This window comes from Sapajus apella, unplaced genomic scaffold (assembly GCF_009761245.1).
Source record: "Sapajus apella isolate SASKATOON/1434 unplaced genomic scaffold, GSC_monkey_1.0 scaffold52, whole genome shotgun sequence".
Classification (NCBI taxonomy): domain Eukaryota; kingdom Metazoa; phylum Chordata; class Mammalia; order Primates; family Cebidae; genus Sapajus; species Sapajus apella.
The window spans coordinates 13,956,729-13,984,336 of record NW_022436992.1 but is presented as its reverse complement, the minus strand read 5'-3'; the positions used below and the strand labels follow the sequence as shown (position 1 = coordinate 13,984,336).

General features: G+C 46.2%; 1 protein-coding gene across 4 annotated transcripts in view; it reads left to right on the top strand.

Annotated features, from left to right (window-relative positions):
• IL1RN (interleukin 1 receptor antagonist) overlaps positions 1–25,562 on the top strand; it is a 34,297-nt gene extending 8,735 nt beyond the window's left edge. The window contains exons 2-10 of one of the 4 annotated variants that reach the window (XR_004258316.1): positions 2,465–2,548; positions 4,384–4,498; positions 11,458–11,520; positions 13,287–13,456; positions 19,814–19,865; positions 21,710–21,798; positions 22,905–23,017; positions 24,186–24,980; positions 25,159–25,562. Coding sequence is in view for 3 of the 4 variants with exons in the window: in XM_032243655.1 (XP_032099546.1) it covers positions 19,750–19,865; positions 21,710–21,798; positions 22,905–23,017; positions 24,186–24,401 (534 nt within the window). In the remaining variant the exon portion in view is untranslated. The other 3 variants (XM_032243656.1, XM_032243657.1, XM_032243655.1) reach the window with 3 other exon arrangements.
• The last annotated feature ends 2,046 nt before the right edge of the window (positions 25,563–27,608 follow it).

Sequence of the window (27,608 nt, the reverse complement as noted above, 5' to 3'; positions counted from 1 at the left end):
TACTTACCACAGGGGACCCTGGATATCAGTAAAATTGGTGAGGAAGAAATGAGTAAATATGTAGAATAATCTAAACAAATCTCGTCTGAAGAATAAGTCTAAATGTGAGGTTAGAAAAAAGGCAGAACTGGCCGGGCGCGGTGGCTCAAGCCTGTAATCCCAGTACTTTGGGAGGCCGAGGCAGGTGGATCACGAGGTCAAGAGATCAAGACCATCCTGGTCAACATGGTGAAACCCCGTCTCTACTAAAGCTACAAAAAATTAGCTGGGCATGGTGGCGCGTGCCTGTAGTCCCAGCTAATCAGGAGGCTGAGGCAGGAGAATTGCCTGAACCCAGGAGGCGGAGGTTGCAGTGAGCCGAGATCGCGCCATTGCACTCCAACCTGGGTAACAAGAGCGAAACTCCGTCTCAAAAAAAAAAAAAAAAAGAAAAAGAAAAAGAAAAAAAGCAGAACTAAAATGTTAAGACAAATTAAAATGTTAAGCATATAAGTTGAGAGGGAGATGATGAAAGTTAAAAATACTCATAAATCATAGGTTTTGGGGTAGGGGTGTTAGATATTTATTAATTTGAGACCCTGAAGAGTAAAATAGTCATGAAAAAAATTTTAGTAGTTACCATTAAAGAAGTGAAGAAGGGTATATAACTTCTAAATCAGTATGGGAAGGGGGATGGAATAAGAAAACAATAGCAACCACAAACATCCCCACCCAAAATAAAGAATAGTGTGAGAGAAAAAAAAAAAGAAGAAAAAGGAAGCATTGAATAGGGGCTAAAATAAAATTAAAAATTAAGATAGTAAAACAAATGTGAATACATTAAAGATTATAACAAGCGAAAATGAACTAAACTTCCTAGTTGAAAGACATGTAATCAGATTAGATTTTAAAATCTGACAATGCTATTTCCAAGACACACTTCTAAAATATTAAACACAGACAAGTTGAAAGTAAAGTTATGGAAGAACACAGACAAACTAACTAGAAGAGAGCTGGGGTCACCCTTTTGTATCAGACCAGAATTTCACTGAGAAAACACTAACAGGAAGGAGGAAAGGTACAACATAGCGATGAAGCATTTAATTCTCAACAAATGTATAACACTTCTAAACATGTATGACTGCAAAAAAAGAAACAAAAAACCTCAGCATAAATAAAATTTTGGAAGAGCCATGGCTATCAGTCAACATGCACTTACCATATTTACATTGTCCTACTACAAACATTTACCCGCATTACCGAGGTGCTGTCTTCATCCCCATTTTACAGATGGGGAAATTTCACTGGAGAGAAAAAGGTTTGGGCCATGCCTTAGTTTCTTCTGGACTCTGCTTCCTACTCATTGATCCTCACACCTCACCTGGAGACCTATTTCACATTATCAATCAGGATGAGAAGTGGTGTGCCTTTACCAAAGGATCACAGTCACCTTCAGAATGTGTTTAGATACAGATGGAGGCTTCTCTGGTTGCAGATGAAACAAGGGGCCCCATGGTATATCTGCCTCCACGTCAATCACACTCACACACACGTGCAACAGTCGCACACATGCACATGTATACATGCACACACAGTCCTATTCTGGTCTGGCAGTAGTGCCAACACTCAAATCCCAGGTGTTACTCTGTAGCCTTTGAGGAAACCACTGTTATTCTGGGTTTATGAGAATGTTTCTTCTCGGTGCTCCTTTTTCTTCGTAGAAGCTTTTTTTTTTTTTTGTGCTGTGGGCTTTCCAAGATTGCAGCTTTCTCTGATCAGCCACATCAGGTTCTTGGACCATCCCCAAATTAAAGAGGTAGGTTTTGCTGCAAGAGACAAAGACATTCACCTCTCACACAGTTTGAACTATTGGGTAGAAACAGGTTCCAATGCTGGCCAGCCCCTATAGCTCCCAGTGCCCCCTCAATTATGACTCCTGAAGTATTGGAGCAGGGCCCTCACCTGACAAGGAGATAATTAGGTCTGCTGAAGAAAGCCAGATGCTGCTTCTTAGCAAGTTACTACTACTCCTTCTCTTTGAAGCTTTGTCAATGGTAAAGTGCCTGTGATTCTTAAAGGGATAAAAACACAACCTATATAAAGCATCTGGCATGATACCTGGCACAGGTGGGTGTTTAACAAATGTTACCTCATTCCTATCCCACTGTGGGAGTCCATATCCTCTTGGGTGGGCTGCCTCTGGTTTCCATGGTGTTATCAGAGTCATACTAAGTCCATGTGTCTGTACATGGATCCCAAGAACTAATTTCTGGACTGAGTTATGCCTACCAACTTCCCTGATACTTACTTCTGTCTCTCCATTCATCAAATGGAAATGTTTACATTTGGTATCTGCTACTTGGAGTAACCAAAAGGCTTAGCATCCTGATTACCCATAGAGATTTTGGAGAGGTCCTACATTGCCCTGTTTGACCACATTCTGCCTTTTTATGTGGAATAAGCATTCTTTCTTACGTTTGTCTAGGAATTAGCAGTTCACCAAGCACACTCATATATAAGGGCTTGTTTTGAATTGATCTTGGCAGAAATTCTATGAGAGAAGTAAAAGGTAGGTCAAGCATTATAATCCTCATTATAAAGCTGGGAAAACGGAATCTCGAAAAGTTTGAAAGATTTGTTTAGGAGACAGTGTATGAGTAAATAAGAAGTTAAGATTTGCTGAACTGGCATTTCCTGACTATGTATCTAGTGTTTATTCATGGAGAAAGCACTATGGTGGCCAAGTGGCTCAGAGTCACACAGCTCTGTGCCTCAGTTTATTCATCTGTAAAATGAAGATAATAATAATATATTCTGAATATTGTTGTAAAAATTCAATGAGATAGATCACATGATGGCATGAGAGCTCTTCATTGTTACTGTAGTGGATGCTGTAGTGCACTGCCTAGATTCCCATCCCCACCCCTACCCATTAGAATGGCCCATAGCTCAAGAGGCCACATTCTTTCCCCAGGTGAAGCCTGCATCCAGTGACTGCTCAATGTGGGTGTATAAAGGCCTGGCTCCCTTGCCAGGGCCACCCCTCCTCCTGGAGAATGGACTGAGGCCTGCATTACAACTTAATTGCAGCTCAACGCTTCTTTCCATTCAGTCCTTCCTTTACACTCACACAGGTGAGGACCCAGCCATTAAATGCCTCACACGCTAACCTCTGTCACATGCTAGGTTTCGTATGCATACACGAAAACCATCCTCTATCAGTCAGACCCCTTATTTGCAGAGGCAAAGAGGCCAGTCTGGGTTAGATGTGCATCCTGTTTTTACAACAGAATAAGACAAACAGGCCCTCCTGTGGTATAAGTTCATGGTCTTATCCCCCAGCTCTGAAACTCAGCCATATGAGACAACATTAGGTCTGAGGCAGCTCCAGACTTTGGGTTGATGTGTGACTAGGCACAGCCTCCTTTTGCCAATGTTGCAATCCTTTGTAAGAGACCGCAGGTTGTAGCTCGTTCCTGTTACTGAGCACAGAGGTTTGTAGGCCAGTCTCTCCAGGAATTCTGACACACTGCAAAATCCCATGGTTTGAATGCTTCTACCTTCCCTGTGAAAGCCCCTGGCCTCAGAAAGGGAAGCTAGTTTAAGTGACCAACATTTGGGGCAGAGCTTCTGAGGGCCTAGCCACCGTGTTACATACAACAATCAACAGAGATATTCTTTGGCTAGAGTTGTTTTTCTGGATGTAGGACCCTATAATTGTCATCTGCTCTCCAACTCCCCTTCCTCCAAACCAGCATAAAATATAAGGAGGAAAATGCAAATTAAAGAGTTGGTAGCTTGTCCTCCACTTCCAACCAGATTGCCACGCCGAGCTTCCCCTGCTAGAAGTTCTGGAACCCCCAAATTTGCCCCAAGTCTGAGGCCCTTGATAAGGTGAAAGGATGTGAGTGTGGAGGCCGGAGCCCCCCTCGCCCTGTAAGTTGCTCCCTTGCTTTTCCCCTTGAATGTTACAGTTTAGCTCTGTGACTCACTTATAATTGCCTGAATTCCCCATCCACACTTTCTCTTACTTTGGGGCTTCTCATCCTTCCTCTCCCTCCATCTTCCTCCTCTGACCCCAGACCCAAGCCTGAGTGGGGTGCCCCTCCTCTGTGCTCCCACAAAACCCTGTGCCTCCTTCATTGTTGCATATATTATGCTGTGATGTGGCTTTCTGGAGGTGTGAAGACTATAAATCCTATGAAGACAAATACACGCCTACCTTGTTGACCTTGGGAGCCTCACAATCTAATATTGCACCTGGCACACAGTGGTTGGAAGTAAATATTCAAGAGGCAAACACACATTAGGAAGGACTCTTTTGTTATCGTTGTTTGTTGTTGCAGCAAGCGACAAAACCCCACCTTGATCTAGCTGATGGCCCTACCACCTTGTGTTTTGTAGCATGAGAGGAAGAGGAACTGCATCTCTTCCTTCAGTTTCAGCTTGAATAATATCAGGAAGATTCGTATTGGTCTGAATTGGGTCACGTACATGATGTACGGTAGCTGAGGGTGGGGTAAGCTGGTTGGAGTTTGCAACTTTGTTCACATAGCCAAGATATGGAAAGAACCTAAATGTCAACTGGTGGATGAATGGATAAAGAAATTGTGGTACATACATACACTGGAATATTATGCAGCCTTAAAAAAGAAAGAAATCCTGACATTTGTGACAATATGGTTGGACCTGGAGGGAATTACACTGAATGAAATAAGACAGACACAAAAAGATGTTTTCTGCAGGAGCTCACTTGTATGTGAAATCTAAAACAGTGAAACTTAAAGAAGAGAGTAGAATACTGATTGTCAGGGGCAAGAGAAAAGTGGAAATGAAGAAGTGATAGTTAAAAGGTGCAAAGTTTCAGTTATACAAGATAAATGAGTTCTGGAGGTTTCCTACTAATATTTCACAGAGTACCTATAAGTAACAATACTGTATTGTATACTTAAAATTGCTAAGAGGGTGTATCTGATATTATGTGTTCTTACCAATAATACTAATGGTAATAATGAAGGGGCAGAAGAACGCTTTGGAAGGTGATGGATATGTTTATGGCCTTGATGGTGGTGATGGTTTCATGGGAGTATACTTATCCCCAAAGTAATTGAGATGTAAACGTTAAATACATTCAGCTTTTTATATGTCAGTTGTACCTCAATAAAGTGGTTTAAAAATGGCTGGAGTGAGAAAAGAAGGTGTTGCTCAGCAACATGAGGCCAGGTGCTGGGCAGACGAAACCTTGCACATGCATGACTGAACCAATGGGCTCATGACCGTGAGCTTTGTGGCTGTGGATGCACTATGCTCACATAGCCAAGGATTTTTCAATGTGTTCCTTACTGGATTCATTCCGTCTGTTTTCATTTTTATTGACTCCTCAGTTCCCTTATGGGTTGCTTGTTGGCTCTGGTGGAATTATTTAAGTAAGGCTTTGGTTGCAGGAGGCAGACGTGCTTGAGCTGGCTTTGGCTGTAATGGGGAGTTCGTGATTCATGACAGGAAGTGCAGCCAGACCTTGTGAGAGGCAGTAACTGGGAACAGCAAAGTTATGAGAAGTTAAGGCAGTAGCAGTAGTAATTGTCTCTCTAGCCAAGGACACAATGTTTTTGTTCCTGCCTCTATCTGTTTGCTTTGTTCTTCTCTCTCTGCCAAATGGTCTTCTCTGTTTCTCTGTGTAACTGCAGAAGGCGACCACCCTAAGGCTTATGCATTTAGGAGTCCTCAGTTGGAGAGCAGTTACCCACTGCCTGGCCCCTGTGAGCTCCAGTTCCAGTTTCTTATTCCTGGTACCGGATTAGTTTGAAGCAGCTGTCCACTGTAAGTCCAGTGAGTCATGGCCTGGGGACAAGGTCAGGTACATGTATACTCAACTGGCTCTGTGAGTTGTGGTGGTGGTGAGGAAGGTAATTCCCAGAAGAGTGGATTACAGGTTAAGAAGAGTCTACATATCTTGACCACAATTGATGTGAACTTGCAAGGTTCAGTGTGTGACCACTTACAAAGCTATGATCGGGAGTCTCATTTATCTATGGTGATGTATGAGTCTGCTTGTGTGTGTGTGTGTGTGTGTGTGTGTGTGTGTGTGTGTGACACAGAGAGAGTCAGAGAGAGAGAGAGACAGAGAGAATGAGAATATGAGTGGTAGTTTCCCATTTATTTCTCTATGGGCCAAATCCTGGGCTATGTGTTGGAGATAGATATAATAGAAAACAAAATAGACATGGTGCTTGCTGTGACCTGCCCTGGGAGACAGATATACACAGAGGATCACACAACTGCAGAGTCTAAGCTGAGGTCTTAAGGGTGAGGATAGGTAACTAGTCAATGGAGCAGGGGAGGGAGGGCGTTCCATGCAGCGGATGAGCCTGTGTCAAGGTCCTGAGGTGAGAGAAACAGGTGAATTTTAGGAACCAAAAGGATGGTGTGGCTGGAGTTCAGAGAACAAGGGGGGTTGTTTCACAAGCTGACCCTGGAGCCAGGCTGAGCAGATTCTTATGAACTCTGCAAAAACTTAAGGATTTATTTACAACCCTGGCAAACAACTCAAGGGTTTACAGTCATCAGAATTGTAAAGCTTATCTCATGTCTTTTCACACCTCACATCCATTGCTCTGACTTCATGTGTATAAGCTTCAGGACGCAGGATGCACCTCTCCCCTGGCTGCAGTGAAGGGATTCGCCCAAGCTCTCAGTCTTCCCACAGCACCCAGGGACCCCCTGCTGCTGAGCCTGGTGTGTGGTCTAGATTTCTATTCCCATAGTAGGACTTTCTTTGGGAGCCTTGGGGTTTCTCCTGCCAGAGGGCTTCTCCTGGGACTATCTTAATCCAAGAGAGGGGTTCTAATAACATTAAACCTCAGTATCTTTCTCCTCCATTCCTGATGCCTCCCTTTTTTCTACCCTCCCCCTACCCCCTTCCTTCCCTATGCCTCAGGCTAGCTGGCTAGGGCTAGAGCAAGTGGCCAGTCACCGTCATTGGGGATGTGGGTCCTCAGGGTTCTTCAGAAGCCCCCTCACCATGATCAAGGGTCCCCAGTCACTCAGAATTCTAAGGTTCCCAAATGCCAGCTCTCCCAGTGTTCTCCATATCTGGGATGTTGGGCTCCAGGCTTCTCAGACGCACCGAGTACCCTAGGCTAAGCCCCTGATTCCTCAGAGCTTCATAGCCTTAGAGGAGAGGTAGGTAGGCCTGCAAAGAAGCGTTCTGAGGTGGCCTAGGCACTGGGAGGCTATAGATGCCCTTAAACTGTCCCTTTACCCTGGATGTGCCCAGTGTTGGGACCACAAGGGAGCCCCCGGCCTTACGTGCTGATCAGCTTGTAATCCCCGGCCCTGATTGGAAGCCTACTTTTTTCTATTGTGACTGACCCTGGAGTAGCCAGGCCCCTAGCTCCCCAGGGAAGAAATCCAACCTATTTCCTCTGATAGCATGGCTAGTACCTAAATAATTCTGAACACATGACAAGCACTTTACAGTTGTTGTAAACAACCACCTTGTGAAATGGGCAAGAGTCTTACCCCCATTTTATAGATGTGGCCCAGGATCCCACAGCTATAGTTCAGGAGGCTGGGATTTGAACCCCTGGCCACCAGAGCCCACCTTACTGTGCCCTCCTCCTGTTGTCATAACAGAAAAGTATAACACCATGATGACACAACAGGCTATCCTGGCAGGTTCCCAGGCTGCCCCAATGCCCAACTTTCTAGGTTTACAAAGTTGACGTTGACAAAGTTTCCAGGTTTACAAATCTAGTTTCTGATTCTTTAGCCAGCAGGCATTTCTCTACAAAAGCTGCTTCGAAAATTTCCAGCCAAGCCTTAGCGTCCTTGGCATTATACCTTAGTGAGCCAAGGCGGAAGAGAGCAGGAAGTGAAGGCCCCATGGGAAGTCCCTGTGGTCAGGAGCACCCAGGCGGGGTGGGAGGGGGGGGCTTTCCTGTCACTGGCTCCCTGGACCTCCCAGTCCCATTCAGGCCCTGTGAGTTGAATGAAGAGACCCTGGGAATGAGTCCAGGTCTCTGCAGGGTTAGAGGAAATTGAAGGCCCTCACCAGATCCCTGCTGAGAAGTTCATGAATTATGAACACTTCTCCAAGTGAGAGTCTTCTTCCCTGTCAGGAGGGGCAGTGTGAAGGTGGCAGGATTGGTGGCGGCCAGTAGGCTGGCCTGCTCCTTCCTCTCTCTTTCTTCTGTGTATGAAGGCATTACCTACATCAAGGTCCTGTGTAAATGCATGTGATTTATAGAGCATTTTATAGTCTGCATATCATTCATCCTTCTGGTGAGCCCCAAGTCTAAGATAGGACAGGGAGTGTCAGGTCCATTTTGCAGCTGTCAAAATGAGGCCTGGAGGGCAGAAGTGGTGTGCTCAGACACACATAACTGGTTGGCTGCAGACCTGGGACTAGATCCAGGACTTCGACCTGCCCAGGGGTCTCTTGCCACTGCTCCCCATCAACATGGATGGCTTTAAGCATTTGTGAGTTGTCTGCTCCCTGATTGAAGAATGCAGAGACATGAAGCTACAGCAGGGTAGTTCTCAATGGCAAAAAGGAGGAGGAGTGTTCAGAACATCGGGTGCTTCTAGAGAAAGCAGGGAGAGAGTATCTGGCCTTGTGGACAATGTCACGGCAGAGGCCAGGTATAGGGCATGTGGGTAACTGGAAGCGGGGATGGACCCTGTTATTCCCTAAGCTATGGCTTCCACATGGTGCTTAAACAAACCACAAGGGTCTCCACCCAAGGACGTTTTCCCTTTCTGTTCCCTCCACCTGGAATAAACTTCCCCTGCCTTGACATTCCAATGTCACCCTCTCAGAGAGGGCTTCCCTGGCCACTTTCCATAAAATAGCCACCCACTTCTAGGTCCCTCAAAAGCATATACTGTTTTGATTTTCCATTTAGCACATACGCCCTCTGGGGTTATTTTATTTGGTAACTCGTTTCTTGTCTGTTTTCCTCTGTTAGAGCATTGGGGACCTTGTCTGGCTTGTTCCCAATGCCTGAAAGAGGGCTTAGCACACAGGATTAAGCCAACACATGCATTTTGAATGAATGTGTGTATACAAGCATGAGCTGGCAGTAGTCAGGGTTAGGGTAAGCACGAAGGCCCAGCTCAGTTCTCTACATGTGACCTCTCATCTTGCGCAGATAAGAACCAGTTTGGTTTCTGCTAGCCTGAGTCACCCTTCTGGAAACTGGGCCTGCTTGGCATCAGGTCAGCCATCAGCCGGCCCATCTCCTCGGGCTGGCCAGCCCTTTGTGAGTGTGTGGGAGGGGAAGCTGGGTTCCTCCTGAGGTGCTCTGGAAGGAGGAGCAGCTCCACCCTGGGAGGGGCTGTGGCCCAGGTGCTGCCTGGATGCTACTTTATGAGCAGCAGCTCAGCCTAGAGCCAGAGTCTGGAAGACCTTGGAAGACCTCGTGTCCTAGCAGGCCCTCCCCATGGCTTTAGGTAAGCTCCTTCCACTCTTATGTTTCCATCTGAGAAATGAGAGAGGAAAATGTCTACCACTGGTGTTTACCAAATGCTTTCAGGCTCTGATGAGCAAGTGTACAGGAAAATGTCAGGTGCATGGAGCTCCAGGCCTGTCTGGGGCACCTGGGCACAGGGAGACATCCATGGGAATGATGTCTGAGACAGCGGCTGCAAGCCTAGTGCCTGCTAGGCCAGCAGGTGAACAGAAGTGAACAGAGAGATGTAACTGCTGTGACAAAAGTCATGGAGTCCTCGGAGTCTGTGAGTCATTTTCCACTGTTGATAGAATAGGGACATTTGGTGAAACAGCTCTGTTAAATTAGAGAAAGAACAGTGTGAGCTCAATGAGAAATACTAATAGAATATGGCAGTGAGCCACAATGTCTGAGGGTTGATTGATAGGGAAGGGTGGGGAGTGTGGAGAATTAAGGGCTTGGCACTCATCGGTTCCACCAGATGGTTGTCACCAGAGAATGCAGGCCCAGGTGGCCAGAACTTCTCACTTTTCCAGAAGAGTCAGATATTCTGATTTCATTATGTATAGTATTCTGACTAAATAAAACAATAAAACAAGCAGATAAAATATTTAATTTATAAGCTTCCAGTTTGCAACCTCTGGTTAGGATTTGTGTGGGGCAAAGAAACAAATTCTCAGGATTATTGGTCTGTAGACTCTAATTTTAAGTTTCTAATTTAAAATTGGCCCCTGAGGCCAGCCACAGTGGCTCACATCTGTAATCCCAACACTTTGGGAGGCTGAGGTGAGTGGGTCACTTGAGGTCAGGAGTTCAAGACCAGCCTGGCCAACATGGTGAAACCTTGTCTCTATTAAAAATATAAAAATTGGCTGCGCATGGTGGTGCACACCTGTAATCCCAGCTACTTGGGTGACTGAGACAGAAAATTGATGGAACCTGGGAGGTGGAGGTTCCAGTGAACCAAGATCATGCCACTACACTCCAGTCTGGGCAACAAAGTGAGACTCTGTCTCAAAAAAAAAAAAAGTTCCCTAATGAGCAAACCATTTTCCTTCTGGATCTTACTCTCCTTATTCTCCTTTCTGGGTGTTAAGAGGAGGTCTAGCCAGAAAACTCTTAGCTTGTAGTAAGCTCGATGGAAATGTTAGCTCTTAATGTGTCTTCACGGACATTCCATTGTGCTTACTACGAGCCAGGCGTCAAGCTGAACTCTTGACATGGTTTATCCCAGGGAGCACTCTCAATAACCCTGTGAGGAAGGACTATTATTGCTCACATTTTCGGAAGAGGAAATGGATATAGAGAGATTAGGTAATTTGCCCAAGGCCAGACAGCTAGTATAAGAGGAGGAGGTGGGTTGACTGCAGATAGTCTGTCTTCAAACCACTACACTATGATATGGAGGCACAGAGACTGAATGAAATCATGGAGTGGGGAACTGCTTTGTCAACCACAAGCAGTTATTCCAGGGGCAGCAGATCTTCCCCTGTCCCCCAATGGGTACAATGGTCCATGGTGGGTTGTGCTACAATGTTAGCCCATGGTCTTGCATGTTTTTCAAATGGATAAAGTGGGATGCTGGAACCACTCTTAGAACCAGATAGTGATATGTTGTGAAGAAATAAATCCCTATGCTTAAAAATGGTTCATCCCCAAATATTCTGAACTGACACACAATAGGTGCTAAATAAGTGTGTGTGAACTTGAATTAGATTGAATTTGGGAAACAAGTACATGTGAGCTTAGTGAAGACACCATGTTCCCTGGACAGAGGAATCACGTTTTCCATCTAAGGCCAGGAATACAGGAGGTACGAATGTTTGCCAAGCACAGAACAGGGTATCAAGAAGAGAAAAGTTAGGGGGATGCATACACCGACTAGAACCTGGAAGGGTGAGAACAGAGGGTAAAGGATAAAGATGGAACCATGCACATACACTTTGTGTTACCTTGGACTAGCCATTCATTTCTCTTGACCTCTGCTTTCTCTCTACACAATGGGGTCCCACCACTTAGCTTACAGCTGACTCTTATGAAGAAGGAGGTGGAGGAGAAGGGGAAGGTGAAGACAGTGCTGATTAAAAGGGTGAATCCTTTTTAGGATCCAAGTTTGAAAGCAATTTTAGGCTACTAGCTATGAACAATATCTTGATCATGTAGTTGAAGGAAATTAAAAATGAATGGTTTAATTAAAAATTAACTTGATCAGAATGAAAATGATTGATTACTATTATATCTGCTATGGTCTATTTTCCTGATTGGCAGCCTCACTAAGGTTTTTGAATACTCCTGTGTGATTGCTCTATGTATGTATGTATCTATCTGTTGTCTAATAAAATGGATCACATCTCTGCCAATAAAAACAGACTACAGGCTGAGTGTGGTGGCTCACGAATATAATCCTATCACTTTGGGAGGTCAAAGTGGGCAGATCACATGAGGTTGGGAGTTCGAGACCAGCCTGACCAACATGGAAAAACCCTATCTCTACTAAAAATGCAAAATTAGCCAGCATGGTGGTGCACACCTGTGATCTCAGCTACTCAGGAGGCGGAGGCAGGAAAATTGTTTGAACTGGAGGTGGAGGTTGTGGTGAGATGAGTTTGCGCCACTGCACTCTAGCTTGGGCAACAAGAGTGAAACTCTATCTCAATAAATAAATAAATAAATAAATAAATGAAAACAGACTACATGGGCAGGGTACAATTACAATTAACTGTGCCTGCAATTTGCAGCAGCAGCCACCAGAGGTGCCAGTGCCCTTTAAGGGTTCAGAGCTTAGAATAACCCAATTATCTCAGTTTTTCAGAGACTGAGGGGTTTGCCAAGGTGTTGAACTTTCAGTAATAAAGTCAAGAAAATCCTGGACAAATCAAGGTAATTGGTCACTGTAGTCCATAACCAGGTAAAGAGCTTTCCCTGTAACCTATGTGAAGGTTTAGAATCATTTCTTTCCTTATTACCAAAAATCCTCCCCCAATTTTCAAGCAATTATGAACTAAATAGTTACTCTATGAGATGTCACTTCAGCCCAAAAGAAACACCATAGGAACAAATATAATTGTTGCTTCTGTTAACCATGCAATGAAGCATAGAGAAAAAAAGTCAGTGGCCTCTTTAGCAGGATTGCAATGTGGGAAGAAACAACAAAACTGGGTTTCAGTTTTGTTATTTCAGAAATAACAAAACTGGGCCTGACCAGGATCTGGGGCAAGTGAGTTAATCTTTCTGAGCTTTTTTTTTTTATTATTTTTTTTTTTTGCAAAGTGAAAGTAAGTTTATTAAGAAAGTAAAGGAATAAGAGAGTGACCAGGCTGGGCATGGTGGCTCACGCCTGTGATCCTAGCACTTTGGGAGGCCGAGGCGGGCGGATCACGAGGTCAAGAGATTGAGACCATCCTGGCCAACATGGTGAAACCCCATCTCTACTAAAAATACAAAAAAATTAGCTGGGCATGGTGGCTCACACCTGTAGTCCCAGCTACTCAGGAGGCTGAGGCAGGAGAATTGCTTGAACCCAGGAGGCAGAGGTTGCAGTGAGTTGAGGTCGCACCATCGCACTCCAGCCTGGTGATGGAGTGAGACTCTGTCTCAAAAAAAAAAAAAAAAAAAGACAGTGACCACTCCATAGACAGAGTAGCCTGAAACTTGAGTTCTTCTATAAAGTGACTATGAATTTATACCTATTTTGAAAGTGGGTGTCAATATGTCTGTCCACTTTGCACAGCTGTTATGTGGACACAAGGCGATCTGTGTGAAAGTGTAACACAGAACCTACAACACAACAGGTAAGCAGCGCAGTTGTCCCCTTCCCAAAGGCGACTGTTCTTCTCCCTTTCCTCCTGCCTGCAGGGGGATAATAAAACTAATCATGAAAACCAAGAAGGCAAGAGCAAACATGTACCTCTGAAAATACAGGATAACTGCATAAGTAATGAGTTTCAGTGCAGATCCATAGCTACCCATAAACTGCTGGGGCAAAAACCACCTTGGAAAGCTCTGAACCTCAGAAAGGATTCACAGTAAATTAACCACCTAGATCTGAGAGAAGAGTAGCTTCTTGCAGATAACAGTTGGATTATACAGCATATCCTGATGCCCTTCATCATCCGGGAGAGCAGAAGTGGTCACTCTGATAGCAGCAAACCTGGGGACTGCAGCTTGGTGGTAGAGGTGCTCAGGGGGACAGGTATCTCCAAACTAGACCTGCTGCCATAGGGAGCTTCTAATAAGTTGCCGGATTTGGTTAAAATTAACTCGGCTACTTGACAGGGCCGGGTCAGTGAGGACTGACAAAAAGAAGACATCCCATTATACCCTGGGGGTTTGCATTTCTTGAGCTTCTTTCTCTTCTTTGTACGAAAATATTTACCCATGACTCGGAAAGAGCAACTGGAGTCTTTGTAGCATTATCTTAGCAAAAATTTACAAAGCTTGGACAGCAATATTGCCCATATTGTATGGTGTGTGCTGTGACACTCAGGATTCAAATGTTGGCTGAAATGATTAAATATGAGATGAAGCTCTTACAAGGCAGGGTGCACATCTGTCCACCCAAATCTGGATGCCAACATTTTACAAATAGAGCCTGGGTGACACAAATGCAGCTCCAGGAGGCCCAGATAAAAATGTTTGTATTGAGATTTGTTAAAGGTTCCCAACAAACTGGATTTGTCAGTAAGGATTGTTTTCTGCAAAGAGGATGGAACTTGTGGGGTGAGCCATTTAGGCTGAGAAGGAGGGAGGCTGGAGCTGAGAAATGTGGAGGCAATTTCCCCTTAGAAGGACTGAATCTCCCTGCCTCTCTAGGGTGCTGCAGCCAGCAGGATCCAATTGTGTATACGTCTCCCCAGCTCCCCATTCGGTGATAATCATGTCAGTAGCTTGAAATTATCAATGGTGAGAGTATTAAGTCATGGAAATTGGCAAATGGGAACTTTGTTTGTAGATTCAATTGTTAAACATTTACCAGCACACCACTGCCCTGCCTTCAGGCTCAATGACCCCATCCAAGTTTACTCCATCTGTCCACTGTCTCCAACACGACCTTTAAAAACACAGCTGACAACATTACCCTCTTCTTCAATTTTTTAAAAGATAAGTTTCCAGCTCACTGGGGTGGCATTAAAGGCCATTCCTTCTCTGGATCTCACCCAACTTTTCAAATCATTTTTCCTACCCCTATCTCTAAATGCCACTCAAACTCCAGCCATCCTGAATAATAAGACATTTTTTTTTTTGAGACAGAGTTTCACTCTTTCATCCAAGCTGGAGTGCAATGGTGCAATCTCGACTCACTGCAACCTCTGTCCCCTGGGTTCAAGTGATCCTCCTGCTTCAGCCTCCCGAGTAACTGAGATTATAAGGGCACACCACCATGCCTGGCTAATTTTTGTATTTTTAGTAGAGATGAGGTTTCATCACTTTGGCCAGGCTGGTCTTGAACTCCTTACCTCAAGTGATCCGCCTACCTCAGCCTCCCCAAGTGCTAGGATTAAAGGCGTGAGCCATCTCGCCTGGCCAATAAAACTTTTAAAAAGTAGATTATGTCAGATACCTCTGGCCTAGGTTATTTACAACCAACTCTCCTGCTGTGATTAACTAGAAAAGCTAGACAAAACATATTTCCAAAAGATCCCTTTGGAGGCATCAGAGAATGGCCAAGGCTGTGAGGAACTGCCTGAACCCAGTGAGATGGCACCCAGCACTGGGACCCTTTACTCCTGGGGTCATCTACTGGTTTCAAAAACATCAGCTGAGCTTTTCAGCATTCATGGAATTTGGTGGGGGAGATAAAATTTACACCTTATATCCTGCATACAATGAGGGTCCCTGATAATCCCCAGCCAGTCTGGAAATCTGGGTCAGCCTTCGCAGGTACCGAAACCTGCCTCTGAATGATCTCAAGTCCTGGTAGGGTAGAGGGTACCTGCTGTTGAAAGGCTCCTGGCCTACCTGTCCAGCGGGAGCAAAAGTGAACCATTTCAGGATACAGATAACAATCACCCAGGGCTTTGAATGACTTCTACAGTGTTTAATATATAGTATTCAGCAGTCCATAAAATGGAATCAGGCACATGCAAGATGGCCCATGTATTAGAGAGAAATGGGCAATAGAAGGAGAGCCAGCAGGGATTCAAATCATGGATTTGAATCAGGGGCAACCTTTAAAAGAGCTATGGAAATATGCTTAAAAATTTAAAACACAAGATTGGAATTTTTGGCAGAGAACTAAAAACTATACAAAAAAGGAACCAAATTGAAATCCTAGAACTGAAAGATGCAATTAACCAACATTGAGAAATAGCCAACATCTATTGAACACTTCCCATGTGGACGGCTGTGCTAAACCCTTATAGGCATCAACACAAGATGTGTCTCCTTACAGCAGTGCAGTGTCCTTCCTAAGACATGGGCAGCCTGGTTTCTCTATCTCTCTACTTTACCAAAACCCCTTTGCATGGGGCTTAGACACTCCTGTTAGACACTACCTTACACAATAGTGTCTGGTAGCACAGTGCTCAGCACGTAGAAGGCACTGGATGCGATTGTGATGACCAGGAGCTCCCAGGAAAGCTGTGGATGCTGATAGGGAAGACAGAGTCCTTTATGTGCTGTGGTCTTAAAACTTCATCCAGGAAGCAGAATTGGGGCAATGGGGGGCTGAGGACCCAGAACTGAGAATAAGCTTAGTCAGAAATTTCCTGTGGGCAGAAATCATAAGGACGCCAACTGTTTGGGTGAGATAAGGCGGAACCAAGAGTGGACTTGTGGCCAGAAGCGTGAGGAGAGAGAGAGAGCTTCCCCTGTCCCCTTTCTTCCTCTCCCTAAGCCACAGTGATTGACAGCCACCTCATTTGAAGTCAGAGCAGGCTTGAGACTGGACTGGAATGGAGGGTGAGTCCAGATACAGAGCAGGAAGGCTGGAAGTGCAGGGCAGGGGCAAGGGACTGGGGCATTGTGCCTGATCTCTCCCGCTTTACCTGCGTAAAGAAGCATACGCAAAAGCCACTGTGTGAGTATTCTCCGAGTGCCAGGCCAGGGCATGATTCATCACGTGCAGCATTTCATGCAATCCTTATAGCAGCCAATCACTTGGCTTCTATTATTAGCTCTATCAGATAATGAAACTGAGACCAAGGCAGGCTCTGCACATTGTGGGGGGTGGCCCAGCTTGGAAATGACACAGGAGGATTCAGACCTAGACTCCATAACTCCTGCCCCAGGAACCACCCCGAACCTCACTCCCTACATATCGAGAAAGGACATGTTGGGATACTTCTCAGGACACAGTGGGGAAATGACACAGAGCAGGGAGGTTCCAGGATCCCAGAGCAGCTTTTCTCCAGGAGAACACTCTGTCTCTGAATTCAGACTGGGGTCAGAGAAACATTTACCCAGGAGCCACGATGTGGGTGGGACGTTTTACTTGAAACATCGGCTGAGGGCAGTGGCCAGGATGGAACTCTTCACCCTACCTTGGAAAACCACTTCTCTTCTGCAATCTGTAAGGGCACTTTTGAGAGAAATATGGTTTTCCAATTCAGGAGGGCTGAAGAAAGACAAATAGGAGAGAACCTACCCCAGCTGGGTGCTAGCTGTCTTCTCTTTCAGAGGGTATGATGATAAAGTGGTACATTTGATTATTAACAAATGCTTCAGAAATTTTAAACCCTAATATTCAACACACTCTGGAAGTGGCAATAAGTAGACAGGTTCATATACATTACCTCCTTCAGCTAGTCCTCACAAAAACAAACAGATGAACCAACGAAATGCTTCCTTGGCTCTCAGAGGAAGACGCTATTTCTTGAATGTGTTTCAAAAAGGTTGGGTGACTCACTCAAGGTCACACAGCTTGTGAGGACAGTACAGGAATACAAACATGCCATTTTGCCTGTCAAACCCATCATCCAGGGAGGTGACACACTTTTTTGCAGAAATGTTCTATTTCCTCTGAACGATAAGCTCTTTAAACTTTTGGGAAATTCATTCATAGCTTCCCTCCTTTGAAGAATTAACACTTTGGACACAAGGTGTCTGATTCTGATTAATTGATTGAAAGATTTGTTGGTTGAAAATAAAGTCAGACTCATCAAAACCAATTGCTGTAGTAGTAAATATTTTGACATTTTGTCTGTATTCCTGTACTGTCCTCCCAAGCTGTGACCTTGAGTGAGTAACTCATACTTTTTTTTTTTTTTTTTTTTTGGAGACGGAGTCTTACTCTGTCACCCAGACTGGAGTGCAGTGGCATAATCTTGGCTCACTGTAACCTCCACCTCCTGGGTTCAAGTGAGTCTCCTGCCTCAGCCTCCCAAGTAGCTGGGAATACAGGTACACACTATCATACCTGGCTAATTTTTATATTTTTAGTAGAGATGGGGTTTCACTGTGTTGGCCAGGTTGGTCTTGAACTCCTGACCTCAGATGATGCACCCACCGTGGCCTCCCAAAGTGCTGGGATTACCAGTGTGAGCCACCTTCCTTAGCTTACCCATCCTTTTTGAAACACGTCAGAGAAATAGTGTCTTCCTTTAAGGCCAAGGAACCATTTCATTGGTTCGTTTGTTTGTTTTTGTGAGGACTAGCTGAAGGAGGTGATGTATATGAATCTGTCTACTTATTTGCCACTTCCAGAGTGTGTTGAATATTAGGGTTTAATATTTCTGAAGCATTTGTTAATAATCAAGTGCGGGGGGCTAGAGGTTAGAAGGCCTAGATTTCTCTGCATACCTTTGCCATCAGCAAGCTGTATGGCCTTGGACAGATTGCTTTTTTGTCTAAGTATTTTTGAGTCTTCTTGAAAACAATGCCAGGTTGGGACACGATGATTGCCAAGTTCCCATCCAGCTCTAAAACACTACAGCCTGTGTTTCTGCACCGGCATTGTCGATCCCGTAGATCATGCAGAAACTCTCTTCAACCTTTTCCTACACATAAAATAGGAGCATGCTTACCTTTTTCCTAACTGTCTAGAATATTGTAAGGAAGGAGCCGGGCACGGTGGCTCACGCCTGTAATCCCAGAACTTTGGGAGGCCAAGGTGGATGGATCATGAGGTCAGGAGAGTTCAAGACCAGCCTGGCTAATATGGTGAAACCCTGTCTCTAATAAAAATAGAAAGATTAGCCAGGCGTGGTGGCATGTGCCTGTAGTCCCAGCTACTCAGGAGGCTGAGGCAGGAGAATTGCTTGAACCTGGGAGGCGGAGGTTACAGTGAGCCAAGATCACACCACTGCACTCTAGCCTGGGTGATAGAGCAAGACTCCATCTGAAAAAAAAAAAAAAAAATTGTAAGGAAAGAAGTTAATATGTATCAGAGCCCACTATGGTCCAGAAGTGCTCCTCTTCCTCCCTATACCTATTTCCTCTCTCTCTCCCTATTCCTTCCTTCCTTCCTTCCATCTGTGAAGATGACATGATCACCCTCATTCTGAGAGTGAAGAGAGAGACCCAACTAATGAAATCGCTTGTTCGAGGTCACACGGGTGGCACATGGCAAAGTGGCAGAAGTTGAATTTAGACCCATCCCTGTCCAAGTGCTGAGGTTATGCCATTGTCCCGACCATAACTTTAAAGATGTAAGATAATGGGAAAAGAGTTGGTTTCAAAGCACCTCTCAGGAAGAACTCACTTTACAGCAGGGGTCGGCAGACTCAGGCCAAATTTGGTCCATGCTTTGCTTTTGTAAATAAAGTTGTATTGGAACACAGCTAGGCTTATTGATTTATGCATTGCCAATGTCCTTTTGTGAAACAGCAAGCTGAGCTGAGTGATCGTGACCCACGAAACCTAAAATATTTACTATCTCATCCTTTACGGAATGTTTGCCGATCTATGGTCCAAGGTCCGAGGCTGTCCATCCTTCAAAGAACACAAAGTAACACGAGACTGCCCCGTGTGTGGGGATCCCTACCACTTTATTGTGAAAAAGGGACCTTTCTGCGCAAATCTGTTTTTTTAAAAAGTCAACAAACAAGACTCTGGGTACCTGTCAGGCGCAGTAGGGGATCTGGTTTTCATTGTGCTCTTCTTCCCGGGAACTCAATGAAGGGGAAATAGAAATCTCAATTTTGGGGAAATTGCACAGGGGAAAAAGGGGAGGGAATCAGTTACAACACTCCATTGCGACACTTAGCGGGGTTGAAAGTGACAACAGCAGGGTTTCTCTTTTTGGAAATTTGAGGAGGGTATTTCCGCTTCTCAGAGTGCGACAGGGTGGCAGTCGCCTAGCTTGGGTGAGTGACTATTTCTTTATAAACCGCAACTCCGGCCCCACAATGGCAGTCCACTGCCTTGCTACAGTCACAGAATGGAAATCTGCAGGGGCCTCCGCAGTCACCTAATCTCTCTCCTCCTCTTCCTGTTCCATTCAGAAACAGTCGGCCGCCCCTGTGGGAAAAGACCCTGCAAGATGCAAGCCTTCAGGTAAGGCTACCCTGAGGAGGAGGAAGTGAGGGTGGATCAGCTGGAGACTGGAAACACATCACAGCTGTCTGGGGCTGCCAGGCCCTGTAGGGCCTGAGAACGGAATTTGGGCTGGAGAGGATGTCCATTATTCAAGAAAAAGGCTGTTGCATGTGTGGGCTTCAGGGCTTGTATTTCAAAATATCCCAGATGTGAATAGTACGACCGGAGGGCTGGCTTACTTTCCCAGAGGCTCAGCAACTCAATTAGTAATAAATGCATGCCAAGGAGTGAGGCTGGGATTTAGGCCTGGCTGAATGCGCTGCCAGAGAAGCAGAGAGGGGCACCAGGGGCAGGGCACCAGGGGCAGGGCACAGCCCAAAGGCCCAGACTGATGTGGGCAATGCCTGTCTGCACTGACACGTTGGAAGGTCCCACTCTCCAGGGGCCTTGGTTTCCCCATCTGTGACATGAGATTCACAATAACTCCCTGTGTGCTTTACAGGGTTGTTGTGAAAATTAGATGCACAGATAATAGCATAACAGTATTCTGTGCATTGTAAAGATCCTGAAAACCACTGTGATTTGAAAATGGAATTGGGGCTTTGTGAGATCATCACTATTGTAAAGAGGTGATGCTGACAGAAATGATAGGGCTGCTATGCGTGTCCTCTGCCATGTGACATTCCAGCAGCGAAATCATGTTGGGTTGGCTTTTTCCCCCCTTTTGATTTTTCTGTTTGTCTGGGCCGAGGCTGCAGGTCGAGCTCTATGGGTGTATGAGTGACAGGCCTCTTCCTTCCACACATGGGTACTGTCTGCTTCCCCGGGTTGCCTCTGCCAGCTCTGATCAGCTAGAAGCTCCAGGAGATCCCCTTGGAGGCCCCAGGAGGCAGTGTTTAATCCTTCCAGACTGAGGCTAAATCTGGAAACTAGGATAATCACAAACGGGCCAATGCTCACATGTGCAAAGCACTTTGGTTTGCTCAGCCACCACTCAACCAGTGCGTGGGCTCTTCAGAGCCACTTGATGAAGTGGGTGCAGTTAGCCACACTTCACAGGTGAGGAGATGAGGCGCAGGTCCCAGGTCACGCTGGCTGGGGCTCTGTTTACTACATCTCACAGGTCTGAGCCTTGCTCTCAACCAGAGAGGCCCTTTACCAAGAAGAAAGGATTGGGACCCAGAAACAGGTCACTGGCTGAGCTAGAGAGGAAGCCGGCTTGTTCCCAAGGGCAGTTGGCCCTGCAGGACTCTGAGCAGGTTACCAGCTAATGGAGGAAAGGCTCTAGGGACAGACCTTCCTGGTCCAAAACTCAGAGTGAGTTAGCTGCAAGGTGCTCTGTCTCTGGAAACTTCTAACTAGTTGCTGTGGTAGCCACTAGTCTCAGGTGGCTATTTAAATTTACATTTAAATGAGTGAAAATAGAAGAAAATTTAAAATCCAGACCCTTGGTCACACCACCCATATCAAGAGCTCAATAGCCACACGTGGCTAGTGGCCACCCTATTGGGCAGTGCAGCTATAGAACATTTGCCTCCCAGAAAGTTCTTTTGGAAGTTACTGTTCTACAGCATGCTTTGTTGAAACAGAAGTGCCTGCCCTGGGAATCGAAGATGGGAAGCAAGTGAGGAGGGGGGTCAAATACGTGCTCACTGCTCACCAGCTGAGAGCGTTGGGCCTGCCTCTTAACCAACGCCAGCCTCAGTCTTCTTATCTGTGCATGCCATGGGTATATTAAAATACCATACCCCTGGAAGAGTTAGATGCAAATTTGACAAGTTCTGGGGGACACAGGAAGGTGCCAAGTACAAGGCTGGGCACATGGCAGCTGTGCACTGCAGTGGAGTCCTGTGCCTTTTCAGAATCTGGGATATTAACCAGAAGACCTTCTACCTGAGGAACAACCAACTAGTTGCTGGATACCTGCAAGGACAGAATGTCTATTTAGAAGGTGAGTGGTTGCCAGGAAAGCCAATGTGTGTGGTCATTGGGTCACCTTGCCCCTCGGTCTGCAGCAGCATGGCCTGCCTGCACAGACCCTGGGTGCAACGCCCTAATCCTTGCTGGGTCTTTGTACTCAAGTTTGAAGCTGGGAGGGCCTGGCTACTAACGGGCATATATGAGGGCAGCCGGAAGTGGACGTGGAGAGGTAGAGTCTCGGTCAGGGGTCAGTGCATATAGGCACAGTGGTCCCAGGGCCACAGCTGGGAAGGGCAGATACCAGAAGGCAAGGTTGACCCTTCCTTTCCTCTGGTGCCTATGAAAGCTTCCATGTTCCTATGTTGTTCAAACACTAACCCAATCCCAAATTAATCCACCATGTATAAGGCTGGACGTAGTCTCTTATTCCTGGATACCATACTCTGCCATGTTCTGATTCACGCTTTAAACAAGCTGGATGAACTTTAAGAAGCTTCACCCACTCTGTTCCTCAGCTTTCCCTTTAGTGGGATGCCAGTGGGACAACAGGATGTGCGATTCTTTTAGCTCCAGCCTTCTAGGATGTTTTTACTCCCGTGTTTGGTGTCGTAGAATGGCATTACCTCCACCCGCCCACCTTCCCTCTTCCCTTGTTCTGCCTCTGCTGCCTCGCTCTGAAAGTGGTACCTCTCTTGGTAGTTCTCCCAATGAACACACTGAAGCATGGGGAGGCTGAGATTTTTATTGTTACATGAGAGCATGGATGCCTCTTAGGGAAAGAGGAGGTTCAGAAATCCCCAGGCTCCTGTGGAGCCCCACTCATAGCCTTGTGCCATTTACCCTGCCCCTTGGCAGCACACCTATCGACCTGGAGCACAGGTATCCTGGGGAAAATGAGAGAAGGATGGAAATCACATGGAACAAAATCTAGGAGACTCAGGCCTCTAGAAGTAACTGGATAATGTGCTTGGTTTAATCTTCTGTTTAGTTGCAGACCAGGAAGATGAGGGCTCTCTACCCTTCTAACCTTGGGATTTTAGTTTTGGGGGAACAGAGGAGACAGAAAAACACCCAGGGTCTCTTCACTATTGCTGCCTCCTCTTCTATTAACCTGACTCTCCCTCTGTTCTTCCTCAGAAAAGATAGATGTGGTACCCATTGAGCCTCATGCTCTGTTCTTGGGAATCCATGGAGGGAAGATGTGCCTGTCCTGTGTCAAGACTGGTGATGAGACCAGACTCCAGCTGGAGGTAAAACCCTGTTTTGGATATCAAATCACCCCAACACAGAGTGGCTTAAAACAACCATAGTTTGTTCTTATGATTCTATGGGTTGACCAGGATAGTTCTGGGTAGTTCTGTTCCACATGGTGGAACTTGCTGGGGTCACTTTGGCAGCTGCATTCAGCAGAGAGCCTGGCTTGTCCTGGGCATCAACAGTGGTCTCTCATTCTCCAGGATCTCTTTCCATGTGATCTCTCAGTGTTCAAGAGTCAACTTGGGCTTCCTTACAGCATGGCGGCTGACTTCCAAAAGGACAAGCCTCAATGTGCGGGCGCTTATTAAACTTCTGCTTGCATCATCCTATTGGCCAAAGCCAGTCATGTGGCTAAGTCTAGCCCCTTGTGGGAGGGACTGCATAAGCGTGTGAACACCTGGTGGCACGGTCACCGGGAGCCACCACTGTAACGGTCTACCACAGGACCTGATTCTCTGTGCTACTCCCTTGCTCAAGGACCCCTAACCCTCTTGGACCTGCCCTCTTCTAGCAAAGCCCATCCTCAGGATCTTTCTCTTCCAATCACATTGATTAGTTGGTGCCCCACCCAGGGCCCTGTGCTCCTTGATCTCATGTTACGTTAATGGGTTTAAATATAACATGACATCAAGCCCTGGGAAAAGATGGCTTTGTCTCAGGGGCTCATTGGATGCAACCTTAACCTCAACGTGAGTGGCCATACTGTGGCACTGTCATATTCCTCGCCAGTAGACAGGAACACTGTTGTGGAGGGTGACTGCCTGTTCTGTGAGAAGGGGGGATGGCAAGGACATTGCATGTAACATACCACCATCCCATCTCCTCAGAGGCTCAAACCCTGGCAGAACACCAACTCTACAGGCCTTGGCTTCTGCTGACAGTGCTGTGTATTTACCAGACTTACTGCTCCAAGGCCAGGGTGGCTAGATTTCCCAAGTCAAGGTGTGACAGTGGGACAGCCTCTTTGTGTCTTTGCTGTCCTGAAAAACCTGGGCCTCAGGGTCCCACGAAGTGGCAGGCAGGAGTATCTGGGGGCTTTTAGGGTACAGCCTTTCTGCATTGCTAACTCTGGGCTGTCCAGAGGGCCATGTCGTGGTGTGTGTGGAGAGGGAGGCAGCATAGGACTTCCTAGGTCTCACCTGCCCATCTCTTGATTTCCAGGCAGTTAACATCACTGACCTGAGCAAGAACAAAAAGCAGGATGAGCGTTTCACCTTCATCCGCTCAGACAGCGGCCCCACCACCAGTTTTGAGTCTGCTGCCTGCCGGGGCTGGTTCCTCTGCACGGCGATGGAAGCCGACCAGCCTGTCAGCCTCACCAATACGCCCAACAAAGGCGTCATGGTCACCAAGTTCTACTTCCAGGAGGATGAGTAGTACTGCCCAGACCTGCCTGTTCCCATCCTAGCATGGCAAGGACTGCAGGAACTGCCAGTCCCCCTGCCCCAGAGTTCCTGGCTGAGGGGGCACTGAGGAGCGGCCACTGCAGGGTGGACCCTGAGAAGGAGGCACCAGAGTTCAGTCACAGGACTCTGCCTCCAGCCTCTTCAACTGACCAGCCTCCATGCTGCTTCCAGAATAGTCTTTCTAAAGTGTGAATCAGAGCGCAGCAGCCCCTGTGCAAAGCCCTTCCGTATCACCTCTGCGTCCAGGATCAAACCCCAACCACCAGCCTGGCCTGGACTCCCTCTGCTCTCCTCCCTCACTCCACATACCCATGCCCCAGATCCATCAGGCCACTTGCTGACCCCCCACCAAGTGGCTCCCACACCCTGTTTTACAAAAAAATGCCAGTCCATGAGGAAGGTTTTCTAAGGGTTTGCAGAAAATGAAAATTAAGGATTTCATGATTTTTTTCAGTCCACATGAAGGAGAGCCCTTCCTTTGGAGACGATGTTCTTTCTGGGAGAGGCTGAGAGCTTAAAATGTTCCTGCATATATGAAATGATGGTAAAAGTAGATGGTAGCTTTTCCCTTTTATTCATCTTTTTGTAATGTCCAAACTTGTAAAAATTATAAATTACGATACCACGTTGGCCCCATATATATATATATATATATATATATATATATATATGTGTGTGTATTTTTTCGCCTTTTAAAACACTTCCATAATCTGGACTCCTCTGTCCAGGCACTGCTGCCCAGGCTCCGAGCTCCGTCTCCACTCCAGATTTTTTACAGCTGCCCGCAGTACTTTACCTCCTATCAACTCCAAAGGCTCTGAGCAAATGTGGCTCCTAGGAGTTCTTTCCTCCTCTGCCGGAAAGAATGAATTGCTCCTCGACACTGTAGTGCTTCTGGCACTTGAAGACTTGTATGAAAGATGGCTGTGGCTCTGCCTGTCTTCACCACTAGGCTGGGAGCTCTGCAGAGCAGGGAGCATGACTTGTGTGTGTCTCAGTTTCCTGCAGGGCCGAGTACCTAGCCTCACTCTTGGCAGGCACTCAGCGAATGAGTGCTGTATATGTTAGGTGCAAAGTTCCCTACTTCCTGTGACCTCAGCTCTATTTTACAATAAAACCTTGGAAATGCCTATATTGTTGACTACGTCCTTGGCCTTGACAGGCTTGGGGTATAGAGTGTTGGGGAAATTGAAAGACCAACGTGTCTTTCTCACCCCAGAGGCTAGGGCTTGGCTGCCTCTTCTCTGAGAGTTCTTTCCTTCCTTTAGTCTCACTCTCCCTGGATAACATGAGAGCAAATCTCCCTGCAAAAAAGATGTGGAGCAGCATTGTTTACAATAGCCTCTACTGGAAACAACCCAAGCACCCATCACAGAAGACTGAATTCGTACATCACATATCTGCACACAACACGATGCTCCTTTCAGAAAAAAATGAATGAATTACGGCCAGCTGCACCTCACAAGAGAGATGAATCTTACAAACATAACGTGGGTACGAGAATCACAAAAACATGCGTAGAGTGTGATTCCATTTCTATAAGGTTCAAAACAGACAACTTGGAGCTGTCGTGTGGAGGGCTGTGGAAACAGGTGATGCAGATAGAAGTAAGGTTGTGCCCTCTCTGAAGGCCTGGTGAAGCTTGGACCCTGGGAGACAGAGTGGCAGGCAGGAGCACCTGGAGGCTTTTAGGGTCCAGACAACATTCTATTTCTTGGCATAGATGTAGTTAGGCAGTTTTTTGTATGTATATTTTATTTCACAATATCTGGGAAATAAAAAGACTTGCACTCCTCCCCTCAATCAGGGTGTAAGGAAAGGAGCATCTGGAAAATTATGAGATTAGTGAGCGGAGAATTGAATTTGGCCCCACAGGTAGGAGTGCAAGACCGGAGTGACCACTTATCAAACATACCTCAGTGAACAGTCAGGCAAGTGAGGAGTGTGGTCCTTTTTCCTGCCCAGGTTATTTATTTTGGATTCTGGGCTTGGTCTCTGGAGTGCAAGAGGCAGGCCTTAGTGGGGCCATGTACCTGCTGTCTGATTTTGGCTAAGGCACCTCATTTTTTGGGGCCTGTTCCTCACTTGTCCAGGGGGAGTGTTGACTTGGATGGGGACTTTCCAAACAGAGCTCCTTGGACGCTTCCCTCTGAGGGCTCTGGAAATGGGAAGCCCTACAGAGGCTAAATGGACCAGGATTCACCCCTTGAGCCCTGTTTCCAACAGAGCCTTCTGCTTTTCTCTGCTTTACAACCTGGACTTCCTATGGGACTTTGGTTGAAAAGGAGACTTCATTGCTAAAAGCAAATTAAGCTAAACAACCTAAAAGGCAACGAACTGGAGAAAATGTTTAAGGTCTTCTCTAGATCAGTTGATGAGGTCACCCAACATTTCTGAGCTTTCTCTTCCTTGTGTATAAAATGGGAGTAGCCAGCTGGGCGCGGTGGCTCACGCCTGTAATCCCGGCACTTTGGGAGGCTGAGTCAGGCAGATCACCTGAGGTTAGGAGTTTGAGACCAGCCTGGCCAATATTGCGAAATCCTGCCTATACTAAAAATACAAAAATTAGCTGGGCATGGTGGCGGGTGCCTGTAGTCTCAGATACTCGGGAGGCCGAGGCTGGAGAATCGCTTGAACTCCAGAGGCAGAGGTTGCAGTGAGCTGAGATGGCGCCATTGCACTCCAGCCTGGGTGACAGAGTAAGACTCCGTCTCAAAAAAAAAAAAAAAAAAAAAAAAAAGGGTGTAGCCACACCTGCCCCACGTGGACAATAAATACAGGGATGGAATCTAATAGCATACGTGAAGTGCTATGTGAGTGATAAAAGGGCGTGTGTGGTTGGTATATTTTTAATCCTGGTAAAAGGAGGAGTTTCAAAGCAGAAAACTCATCAAGACTTAATGACAACAGTAGCAGCTACCATTTGCCAGGCTCTATATGCAGCCTCCCTTCATGTTACGGACGGTAAAACCAGAGGCTAAGACTCTCTCTGCAAACTAGGTCAAGCAGCAAGCTACACGTTAGAAACAGGCAAGGCAGCAAAACAGTCACATGGGTGAACTCTGGGACTCTGCAGTCACACTCTGACTTTCCTGTTTGCAATGTGTGCTCATAAGCAAGCTAGCCAATCCCTTGGAGCTTTAGTGGTCTCATCACAAAATGCAAATAATAGGGAATG